Source organism: Parasteatoda tepidariorum, chromosome 7 (genome assembly GCF_982258835.1).
Source record: "Parasteatoda tepidariorum strain Cologne lab strain chromosome 7, Ptep-v5.0, whole genome shotgun sequence".
In the NCBI taxonomy this organism is placed as follows: Eukaryota; Metazoa; Arthropoda; class Arachnida; order Araneae; family Theridiidae; genus Parasteatoda; species Parasteatoda tepidariorum.
In genome coordinates this window covers 97512495-97525211 of record NC_141761.1, presented here as the reverse complement: position 1 = coordinate 97525211, position 12717 = coordinate 97512495, and the positions used below count along the sequence as shown (strand labels likewise).

Below are 12717 nucleotides of genomic sequence, written 5' to 3'. Positions count from 1 at the left end.
ATTTTAAAAAAGAAAAGGAAAGAGCTAACGAAAGCTAACGAATCACAATTAAGGAAAGTGGGACCAAAAATTCAAGACCTAATTGATCTCGAGGTTCGAAGTATTGAGAGGCGAAAATTAGAAACGCCTCCAAGTTTCATCAAACTACCTAACTCGTTTTAATATCTTTCGTTCCGCCTTCCTTATTAGTGATTTTTTTTCGTTACTAATTTGTGAGCTCTTTGTGTATTTATTTGACTTTACTCTTAACAAGGATTATAAGACGATGCATTAACGGGGGGTCTAAACCTGCATTTTTTTTTTTGAACTTCATGATGGTGAGATGCCCTAATTTTTACAATTTTCGAACCTGTATTTTAAAATTAATGTTAGTATTCACTGTTAGATATCCATTTCATTAAAAATATTTAAATAGTTACAAATATGCCAGTCGAAATAGATTAATTGCTTAATTTCATCTAGTTAAACCTAAATCATTGATGCGGGAGAAAATTCCACATGAAGTATTACGCCATCGATTAATTTCTTACGCTATCCTACGAAACAGTGAAAATTCAGCATTTTGTTCACAGCTCTTAAAGTGCTCCCTATTTCCCGACATCTTTTAAAAGTTAAATATTTGACCAGCTGATTAACTCTCAATCGATTATTCTGTAAGGAACTAATAAAATGCAAATTTGGCGAAGCGACTGCTTGAAGAAATGCCGAAATGGAGTTTGGCGCGTGTTATGTATTTAACGGTCCGTTTATTCCATGCCAACATCATCGCCTTTTTGGCGATCAAGTTAAAAGTGATATATAAACTGTTGACTTACCGTTGCATCTATATACTAAATCAGACCAGATAATGGCCTCTTGTGAAAAGCAGAATACGCCAAGTCTTCCGCCCTTCAGCTTGCTGTCAAAAATGTTTCCTGAATCTGCCACCATATTTTCTCCTTCGAATATGCGCAGCCTAAAATTGTAATTTCCATAATTTAGTTGCAGAAAATTGAAAGCATTTGAGTACAAAATGTATTGTAAAATAAACATACTTTAGTTCAAATCTTGATACTTTAGGAAGTAACATCCATGAGAAACTTTTAAAGGATCACGGAACAGAGTACTAATGAATTATTATATTAGTAGTAACAACATGACTTATGCTCTCAAGTGAATGAATAGAATCGAAATAACATCAGATTCACGAAGAAAAATTACACTGAATCTTATAGAAAAATTATGCTAAATCTAATATGATAGTACAAGATGGACCGAAATTCTCACATAAGATTTTAATTTGATATTCGTTTGTGTAGCAAAAGAATACGATAACGGGCAAATCAGCATCAATAAAAATGGAATGTTACACGCGAAAACTACGCAGAGTCTTGAGAGAGGAAATTGAGTGATGTATAAACGAAATTCAGTGACAACTATCCAAAATGGTCTTTGCAAATTCTCGAAGGAAAAAAAAACGAACTTTCTGGTTCACTCATTCGTTAGGCCATTTTATAACCATCTGAGATTCTAGTTTGAAATTAATAACAGAAAAAAGATTTTCACTAATAAATATGTAGTTTATATAAGAAAGTAAACTCACAAATGAGATAATATTTCTTTTTTTAAAAATTCAGTTAATGAAAACTTAAATACATAAAATTACAAAAAACATGATATTTTAGCATTTTTTTTGTACAGTTTAGGATAATTTCATAGAGCAGTTTTCAACATTTTGTTCATGAAGCAATAACATCTACTAGACTCAAATATTAGGCTATTTATGTGCCATAAAACTGTCCAAAAAGGTTGCTTAAATTTTGTATTTTGTGTGCATCGTTAAGGATATTTTTATAGAGCAGTTCTCAACATTTTGTTCATGAAACAAAATCTGCTACTCAAATATTAAGCTATTTATGTGCCATAAAATTGTCCAAGCGGTTATTTCAATTTTTTACGCTTATTTTAAATAATATTTTGATAGTGCAGTTCTCGACATTTTGTTCATGAAACAATATTTACAAGACTCAAGTATTAAGATATTTATCTGCCAAAAACTGTACAAAAGGTTACTCAAATCGAATTTCAAACCTATTTTTAATATTGTTTTCGTAATTAAGAAATTCGATCAATCGGGGTTAATCGAATTATATTTCCAAGTAGACAATTTCTAAAACATAAAAATGTTTAAAATATAATTTTTTAAGTAATAAAACTGAACCGAATATTGTTCAATGTAGTAGACGCTACGTCTCGAGGTTAAATAACTATATTATTAAATTAAAAATTAAAATTTTTAACTAAAAGAATAAGTCAAACTTCATTCAAGTAATTTTTAATCGAGATTATTTGCATGAAGTTTGGAAACTCTGCCTTTTTTTTATATATCATTAGTGAATTCCAATATTAATAAAAAAAGTTTTATTGCATGACCTAAGGCTAGTGCAATAAAAAAAATTTATTCACTGCATTATTTTTAAAAAAATTTAGTATCAGGAAGCTCAAAAGTCTTAGTAGGCGTAATAGTCCAAATTATTAGTTAATTGCAATTTTTTTAAAGTGCATTTTTTCTCAAAAAAATATCCCCAATGGGATTTCATGGAGCTAATGATATCAGTTTGATTATTTTGGTTTTATACTGTAGATTCGTATTTTTTTTAAATTTTTTGAAGTTGAAATTAGGGGTATAATTTCTTGAAAGTTCCAAATTTTAAATCTATTTAATTTGTTTGTTGATCGCAAATCTCTTTATCTCTCGTAAAATATCTAAAAATAAATTGAGGTAATTTTATAATGAAACCCAATTACAATACACCCATCAGAAGAAAATAAGAAGAAATCAAAAGTCATGTTTAATTCAATTAGAAATAATTTTCAAATCAAACATAATATCTCCATTATCTCTTATCATAATATCCTCATTATACAGGGAATGACTAAAACAAATAACATTCTAACCAAGTCACCGAAATATAATGTAACACAAAAATATCGTAGATATTCCTTCCGGTTTTAAATGACTTAAAATTCAATTTATTAACAATTTTCTTCATCATTAAAATCAGTTATTCCATTCAATATGTCATTAGTAAGGATTCTCATAGGACTTAATTTACATAAACCCAGCTGCATCGTCGTTCGAAATAATTATTTAAAATTGATACCACAGTTGCAGTTACCAGTAATAAAACTGTTTAGAAATGAGCAGAAGTTCGTTTAATTAAAGCATTGTCGTTTCAAAAGCCTTATAAACTGACAATAATTTATTCAAATTCAATGAAGGGCTTTAGGAACGAGTTCGAAAAACAGATATTACTTTACAATGGAAGTTAATTTAGATATAACTTTAAACAACTACTGTCAGGGCGTTTTTATTAGTCAAATCTCCCGACATCTAATTATTGTTCGGAATAATTAGGGTTAGGCCAGTTCTCGTTCGGAAATAATCAGGGGAAAACTTAAAATTGAGTTAAAAGTTTAAGTTTGTGTTAGCCTCAGATGTGAGCTGTAGCCACTATATTGAATTTATTAAGGGGCCAAAAAGAGGGATTGCTAAAAGTTTTTATCTAGATAAATGTTTCCTGTGTAATTCTTTTTTTACTTTCAAATTGAAATGTTTTTTTGTGTAAATAAGTATAATTCAATATTAATAATAATTATAATTATAATAATTATAATTAATATTAAATCTTTAAATACATAAAACCATTTTAAACTATTTATACTATAGACTTAATTTTTATCTCATTCTATTTAGCATGGAAAAAATTCTTAGGAGGAATAATTTGACCATTAATAATTGGCTTCTTCTTCCAGAATAAATTCAAGATGGCGGGTAAGGTTCATATGGTAGGGGAGGATAAATTTCTGATATTCATACAAGGCAGTTTCACTCAGAAAAGAGTAGTTTTCACCAGAGTATGGTAAAAAATAGGTTTTTTACTAGTAAAAGCCATGGAGAAAATGGTTAAAACCCGGTGAATACTGCATACCCATGTTTATTTATTGGCAGTGTGTTGCTTATGATCGATAAATATTTATTATTTTCATATTATATATTATTATGTTATATATCATTATGTTATATATCATTATTATTATATTATTTTCAGCTTTTTAGACTTTTTTTTATATCATGTCTAGGACTGGACGATATTAGAAATTATATATCGTGATGCATCGTCAGTTTTGCATCGCGATATAGCGATGTATCGCGATATAGTATTTTTGAATTTCATTTACTTGTAAGGCACAGAAAGTCAGATTTCTATCAAAACTTCATACTCAGATTGATTTAAATCAATTTATAAATTTGAAGATATATATGTTTTGCTAAAGAAAGATATTAAATAAATTGACTACAATGTTCAAATCTTACTTAAAATATTTATTGAAATGTTTGTTTAAAAATTCATAATACGCGTAAAACAAAGTGTTAAAAACTTTTTTCAAAGCGTTTTTTACAAATTAATATTTTCTTGTACTATTATGCATAAATAATTACATAATTATTAAGTTCGATCGTGATGTTAAATTTCTAAATGAAACGTTAAAAATTATTTGTATGTTTAAAACAAAGTGCTAAATAAATTTTAGAAAAAAAAACGCTTTTAAAACACTATTTTTTATTATTATCATTTCAGTTATTATAGTTCTATTATAGTTCATTTACGTCACACTACAGCTGCACAATGGACTATTGGCGACGGTCTGGGAAACATCCCTGAGGATGATTCGAAGACATGCCATCACAATTTTGATCCTCTGCAGATGGGATGGTACCCCCGCTTCGGTAGCTCGACGACCTGCACGCGAAGTCGAGCACTTTACGGTAGAACAGTTTAACGAGGACCAATACCGCACACCCTCGGTCCCTACGCAGACTGATCCAAGTGGTCACTCACCCGCACACTGACCGCAGTCAGTGATGCTTGAATTTGGTGATCTGCAGGGAACCGTGTCTTAACGATCAGTCCACTGCAGGACCTTACCATTTCAGATAAATAATTATATTAAATTAAATAATGACTGAATTATGAACAAAAAACAAAGTAAGATTTAATTTCTTAAAAATAAAAAAAATGTGAAGTTCGATAATATATTTAGCTGATTAACAAATAATATGCAAAGAATATTCTTTAAAAAATTATTATACTCTCTAATAAAACAAAGTGCTAAATGATTTTAAAAAAATGAATAAAATACGCAAACCTTTCAAATTTTTTTGTATAAACAAAGTTGATTGACTTATGTCCAAATTCAAATGACAATAATAAATTTTGTTTAAACTTTATTTCTAAAAATAAAAACAACAAGATTTATAAATTTAAAATCAGTAACAAAAACTCATTAAATTAGTAGAAGTTTCATCCAAAAAGTTTTTAATAAATTAAAAGAAAGTAAAAAAATAACCTAACAAATTCAATTCTTTATGGGCGCCTAAATTAGATTGCCGATAATTTTCACATTTAAAAATAAAAAGAAGTTTTTTTTAAAAAAAACTTATCTAATTAATGAAGAAACTCTTCTTTATATATTCTTTTCAATAATATATTGCCTTCAGAACAAGGTAACATCGGCGATCATGAAGTTAGTCCAACTAAAAATCATCTACAAGAAAAGTCGCGACAATGAAAAAAAAAGCTAAGAGGTGCGAAAAGGAACATGCGATATAACGATGTGTTCTCAAAACTCTGATTCTGATTCTACAGCTCACCAATCAAGGCCATTTCAACATTACGAAACGAACATCGTCTTCCACAGCGCGAGTCGACATCGGAACGTAAGAGAAGAGTCTTATATCGCTATATCGTTTTCTTATATCCTTGCGTGTCTTATATCGCTACATCGTTTTGCACTCATTGTCTTTACTCGACGGCCTAAATCAGATTTCTGATGCATCGCCTTGAATGAAAGTCGCTGTATCGTCTTGCCGATATATGCGTTAAATCGATGTGTCTCGATACATCGATTTATAACCCAGTCCTAGTCATGTCTGTGATTCTCTGAAAAAGATGCTATATATTAAGTTTACCAGAGATCTTATTCTTTTGTATGCATTTAAGTTTTGCTTTTTTTAGCTCTTTGCTTCTATGGTAATCAGTATCAATACCACAGTCATGACATCAAAAAGTTATAAGTTTGGTCACAAATAGCATCCACACTGAAAGTAGGCTAAAAAACCAACAAAAAAATTTCAATTAATCTGATTAATTAACCTAATTTGACTAATTAACCTAATTTGACTAATTAACCTGATTTATAATTTAAAATGTGAATCCTTGCCTTTTTAAATTTTTAATTTTATGCAAAAATTTACATTTTTAATTTTTAAAACTGGCACGTCGGCAAGACATATGAAGTTTTGTCACAAATAACATTTCTATTGAAAGAGTTAATGTTCTATAAAAGTATTAAGTTGTGTCACAAACATCATCCACACTGAAAGTAGGCTAAAAAACCAATTAAAAAATGTCAATTAATTTGATTAATTAACCTAATTTATATTTTAAAATGTGAATCCTTGTCCTTTTTAATTTAATAAAAAAATTTTACATTTTTAAATTTTAAAAAGGCATGTCGGATAATCATATGAAGCTCTGTCACACATAACTTTTCCATTGAAAGTATAGGCTAAAAAACTCGCCAAAATATGTAACTTGATTTGTTTTAATAACCAATTTTTGCATTTTAAAATGTTAAAAAAATTATTAATAAGAAGGCTTACTTAAGTACATTTGGTTTGATTTGCATGGAAAAATAAAACTTTTATTGAGTTAGGAGCCTGATGAAACATAGAAATAAGTATTTCTTTCAAATAACTGAACCCAAGTAATGTTAAAATAATTTTTTTTTCATGAAAAAAGCGTTATTTAACTATCATTTTAATCAGATAAGTTTTCAAATAAAAAAACACCAAACATTGGACAAAAAAAGAATATATATATATATATATATATATATATATATATATATATATTATTTAATTTTTAATAAAAATACTTAGAGGTTGTTTAAACTGTAGTTTCAAATGTTTATACTTTAAAAAAAATTGTCTTCATACACGTAAGATATATAAAAACTAACATCGAAATTGATTAAAAAGAATATTCTTTGAGATATTAGTGAAAGGAATTTATTTTTCCCCATTTTCAAGAAAAAATAAGATTAACTACTTACAATCTTTTTAATGAAAGTTAAAAATAGCAACACCGCCTGTAAGAAAGATGGTTTTTTAATCCTCTAGGTCTTAAGTTTTTTCCTTAACTTTTGTTTTATTTTTTTTTCTCGGACTACATGTTTTTAAAATATTTTTTTAATTATTTTAATTTGTAAATAACTTATTTAGACTCAGAATTTCTCATAATGTTTTATTTATCTTAAAACTCTCCTTTTTTTTTAACCTAACACTCATTACAAGCTATGATTAGATTTTTTTTTTAACATTAAGTGTTAAAAAAAATAAGTAAAAAGTTTACATGGATTTCCTTTTACTCTTTTTTTCCGGCATTGTTTACGTCATTGTTTTCCGTCATTGTTTTAATTACTTTATTGCACGCTTTAATTATCTATCTGTGTTGCTTATCAACATGGAATTACTAAATAAGAGATCCACTTGACTCAAAGAAAAAAATAATATTTCCATCTGATTTTTTTAACTGAAATATTCATCTCGCTTTGGGGCATATGTGCTGTATTGCGCGTCGGTGGTGGTGTTTACCTCGCATGCGCTATTTGCGCGATGTTGATTTGTGCCCCCCTAAAATTACAAGTTTGACTCTTTCCCATTGATTCAAACCATTTTGGTGTATTTAGTCAATGTTCAATTTGCTTTAAAATTTTTTTGGGGTTCTTTCTTGAATTTTGATATATAAATTCTTGCTCAGTGACTATAAAACAATTGAATATAATTAATTTTTACCCGAAATTTTGATTCATTTTTGCCAAAATGTTATTTTTGGGAAAGATTTTTGTAACCAAAACTGTTTCTATTATTTCAATTGAAGTTGAAGTGGTTAAAATTAAGGGATATTTTGATGGATTTAGGAACATCTGCTCGTGAAATATGTAGCAACGTATTCAAAAGTTATTTACAAAAATTTTTTCGCATCAAAACATAAAATTTAGAAAGTTTACAAGATATCATTTAGTGCTTTCTGTCACTTAGATTCTTAATCAAATTACATAAAAGATGTTTTGTAATCACCGCTTTTAACTGCATATTTTTAGAATCAGTGCCTGAAATCAAGCTAAATTCAAATATTTATCAAGGAAACTCAAGAGGTGAAACAAAGCTCCATCTAAATCCTATGAATGGAGGAAAGCCATAGTAAAAAACATGGAAAACTTTTGAATTTCTCGGAGAAACAGTAGTTGAAAGCCGATTATCATAAACAATTTTAAATTTATAACAGCAATTTTACTGTCTTTGATGTTATTAAACATGCCTTACTCAATAGTGATTAACCGTATTTCGACTGTTTTTTTGTATTTTACTAGCTTAAATATCTATTTGTCTCCCCTAATAAACAACTTTTGTTAAGCACCTTTGTAAACAGGATATTCCCTTAATATGCCTTTTTAAATTTTTTTATCAAGTGTGAAAACCAAAAACGATAGACATTGGGGACGTGAACTATTCGAACTCTGACAAATTGCAGTAGCGGAATGGGGATGAACTAAGCATTAAAACAGGTTTAATAGAAGATTGAAACTTGCAGGTGTCTCTAGCAGTCGTCTTTTAACTCCTCTCAGTTTCCTATCACAATCAAATTTGTTACGTTGTTTATTACATGCTCTCTCCTGTACCGTGATTCAGATTTATGTAACTTTTTGTTTCTTTTAACTTTATATTAGCATTTCTTTACAACCCCTAATGTGATAACTTTTTTTCTTATCATTTTAGAAATAGAATCTATAAATATATATATGGTACACCCTGTATGCAAGTTCGACTTCATCTTTGACAAGGAATCTTAAAAATGCATATTAAGGGTGGTCTTTGCGGTACACTCTGTTAGTAAGATCGATTTTGTCTTTGACAAAGATTCTTAAATTTTATATTAAGAGAGGTCTTTATGGTACACCCTGTATGTGAGTTCGACTTCATCTTTGACAAGAATTCTGAAAATGTATATTAAGATTGGCCTTTACGGAGCACCCTGAATGTAAGTTACGGGGAGTCGGAAGGGCATATATCAATAATGCGAAAAATGACCTTTTCGATGTAGTTTTTCTAAGGAACTACTGGTTTTGAAATTTTTTGGGATATTTGAAATTCGATCAGTTGTATGCTGTGATAATGTTTTAGCGTTCACAGGAATACTTTTTGAGTTATGAAAGATTTTTGATGAAACTTTCAAGAAAATTAAATTTCACAGTTCATATTTTTTTTAAAAAAATTCTGCCAAGGATATGTACTAACAGTTATTATGGTGCAACCAAGCATGTGTAAATATACTGTGAAAAAAAATTATATCTTTTTTTAAAGATAACAATATCTTTTCTAAATGCTGAAAAAAGGTACATTGAAAAGAGTCAGTTTTAGCATAATTGGTACATGCCCAACTTATGCCCCTTAAATTTCAACTTTGATAAAAATTCCAAAAATGTATATTTTGTATGTAGGTTCGATTAAATCTTTGAGAAGGAATCTAAAAATATGTATGACAGGTTGCCCTACACTCAGGGTGTAAGTTCTATTTTCTCTTTGACATGGGTTCTAAAAATGTATATTAAAAGTGGTCTTTATGGTACACCCTGTAAGTCTGACTTCATCTTTGACAAGGATTCGAAAACTGTGTATTAAGAGTGGTCTTTAAGGAACACCCTGAATGTAAATTCGACTTCATCTTTTATTCTAAAAACGCTGCTGGTAATATATTTATAGAATAACATAAAGTTTAGGAATTGATAGAATAAAGGTGTAAGAAAATTTTTTGATGAAATATTTACTTGATTTGGAATAAATTTAATTCGATACGTACATAGCAATTCCTTACTTGGCTATTTAGCAGTCAATCAATACCTCTGCTAGACACAATTTCTGGAAAGTATCAACCCCCGAGGAAAAAGTTTCCCTTCTCCTTTTTATTTTCCTCCACTCATTTATATCTTGATTAAAATAAGTTCGATCTTGGGTTTAATCCACAAAACGAAGAAAAAAAGTAATGATTCAATTGAATTAAAAAAAAAAAAAAATTAAATTTCATTAAGTTTTCTCAGTATTTACGAAAACTACCGTTTCAGGCGATGATTATTTCTTTTGTACGAAACAAATGAATTGAATTCAGGGCGATTATTTTTATTTTTGATTAATTCGGGGCGAATTCATTTTCCTGAAGGGCAAAAAAAAATTTTTTTTAATTCTAAGGATGCAAGACAAAAAAAAGGACCAATCAACAAAATTTTAATAATTATATTTTATAAACTTTACATATGTTTATTTATATTAATTATATGTAAATTTAAATTCCTGTTTCAAATAAAAGCTTTATTGTTCGGAAAGTTTTGCAAAAAAAATATCATTTCTCCGAAATAAAGCTTATTATGAAAATGAAGATAAAAATACTGCAAGTATTTATTTTTAAAAGGAAATAAAATCGAGAATAAAATATTCTACGAAGAAAACTAATTATACTTTTCGGTAATAGTTTATAATATGCAAATTGTATTTTAATTGATAGGCGAGAACATTTTTGAGAGAAAGGAGAAATGTGTTTGGAATAATGCAGAGAGACACTATTCTAAACTTAGTTATCCAGTTTTCTTGTTTTAGCTTCTATTTTGAAAGTTAGATAATTTTAATTTAAATTAGAGACATTAAAAAGTCTAAAGCAAACTATGCTTTGCTAACTATGACTAAGTTTGAGGAAGTTATAACTAATAATATAATTAATACGTAAATATTTATTTTGTAATTCAGTTTCTATCGTATAAAAATAATTATGTTATCAAATAAAATTGAAATTAATTTAATACTAATGCTAAACAAAAATAGCTTAATTTAATACTAATGCTAAACAAAAATTACTCATTAAAATTGGCAAATTTAAAGAAGTTATTTAATTGTCAACGCTAGCGCTAGATGATGTTAAAATATAAATATAGCAGTCGTCATTATAGTCAGTCGTATAGATTTTTATTTATAGATGTATCGTCATTATAGATTTTTATTTTTAACTGTGCATCGCCATCTTTTCCAGGTAAAATAAAATATATTATTTTTGCAATTTATATTATTTTTCTTGTCCATAATTATTATTGAATAACAATAAATATTAAATATACCCCTAGAACATTAACTATAATATCGTATTCGATAATTATCCATTGAAGATTATCCAATTCACAGAGAAAGTAATTAAAATAGCAGTAACTGTTGAACAAATTGGAATTCGGGAAAAAAAACGAGTTCATTATTAAATAATTATTGAGTAACAATTATCCAACCATGAACACGCTTGAATAATCATTTTTGAATAACAATAAACATACCCGTATCACCTGAACAATAATAGCGTGATCGATGACTATGCATTGAAGATTATCCAATTCACAAAGAATGCAATTAAAACTGCAGTAACTGTCGAACAAATTGGAATTCAGGGAAAAAAGCGTGTTCATTATTAAATAATTATTGAGTAACAATTATACAACCATGAACACGCTTGAATAATCATTTTTGAATAACAATAAACATACCCCTATCACCTGAACAATAATAGCGTGATCGATGACTATGCATTGAAGATTATCCAATTCACAAAGAATGCAATTAAAACTGCAGTAACTGTCGAACAAATTGGAATTCGGGGAAAAAAGCGTGTTCATTATTAAATAATTATTGAGTAACAATTATACAACCATGAACACGCTTGAATAATCATTTTTGAATAACAATAAACATACCCCTATCACCTGAACAATAATAGCGTGATCGATGACTATGCATTGAAGATTATCCAATTCACAAAGAATATAATTAAAACTGCAGTAACTGTCGAACAAATTAGAATTCGGGAAAAAAAGAGTGTTCATTATTAAATAATTATAGAATAACAATTATCCGATAATGAACACGCTTGAATAATCATTTTTGAAAAACAATAAATATACCCCTAGCACATTAACAATAATACCGTATTCGATAATTATCCATTGAAGATTATCCAATTCACAAAGAAAGTAATTGAAATAACTGTCAAACAAATTCGAATTCAAAAAAAAAAGCGTGTTCAGCTCATAAATAAAAATGGCCCTTTCAGCACGAAATTTTTCCACTCTATAGTTGCATTCCCAAGATGGGCAAAGCGACCCATACGGTATTTTTTTTACTATAGTTTGACAACCAATAATTCTCAAATTATTCACAAAAAGTTAGTTTTTCCCCCATTGCACGCCTTGCCCAATTTTCTACACATCTTCATAATTTCAAGTTTCCAAATTTTAATAGTTTTTGCGCAGATAAACGAAATGTGCCTGTTACGATGAACACCCAAAGCAGCGGGAACAATGACTCATAATAATATTTAATATAGGAAGAAATATTTAAAAAAAAAACAACTTTGCCCGAGCAGAAGTTAGTGCCTTTCAATTTCAAATATTTGCGGTATTGTCAAAGCTTCCTATGAATTGAATTTTTGAAATAATTAAAAACTATCCGGCAGCTATTAAATCACGCAGACCATCTAATCAAAGAATGAAACTGATTTAAACAAATTCAGAAAAAGACAAAAT

General features: G+C 28.4%; 1 protein-coding gene across 1 annotated transcript in view; it reads right to left on the bottom strand.

The window, feature by feature from the left end:
- The window catches only part of LOC107456330 (cartilage oligomeric matrix protein), a 106357-nt gene that overhangs the window by 1653 nt on the left and 91987 nt on the right, over positions 1 to 12717 (bottom strand). Inside the window, exon 24 of the mRNA XM_087168317.1 lies at positions 816 to 955. Within this exon, the coding sequence (XP_087024443.1) occupies positions 816 to 955 (140 nt within the window). The remainder of the gene's footprint in view (positions 1 to 815; positions 956 to 12717) is intronic.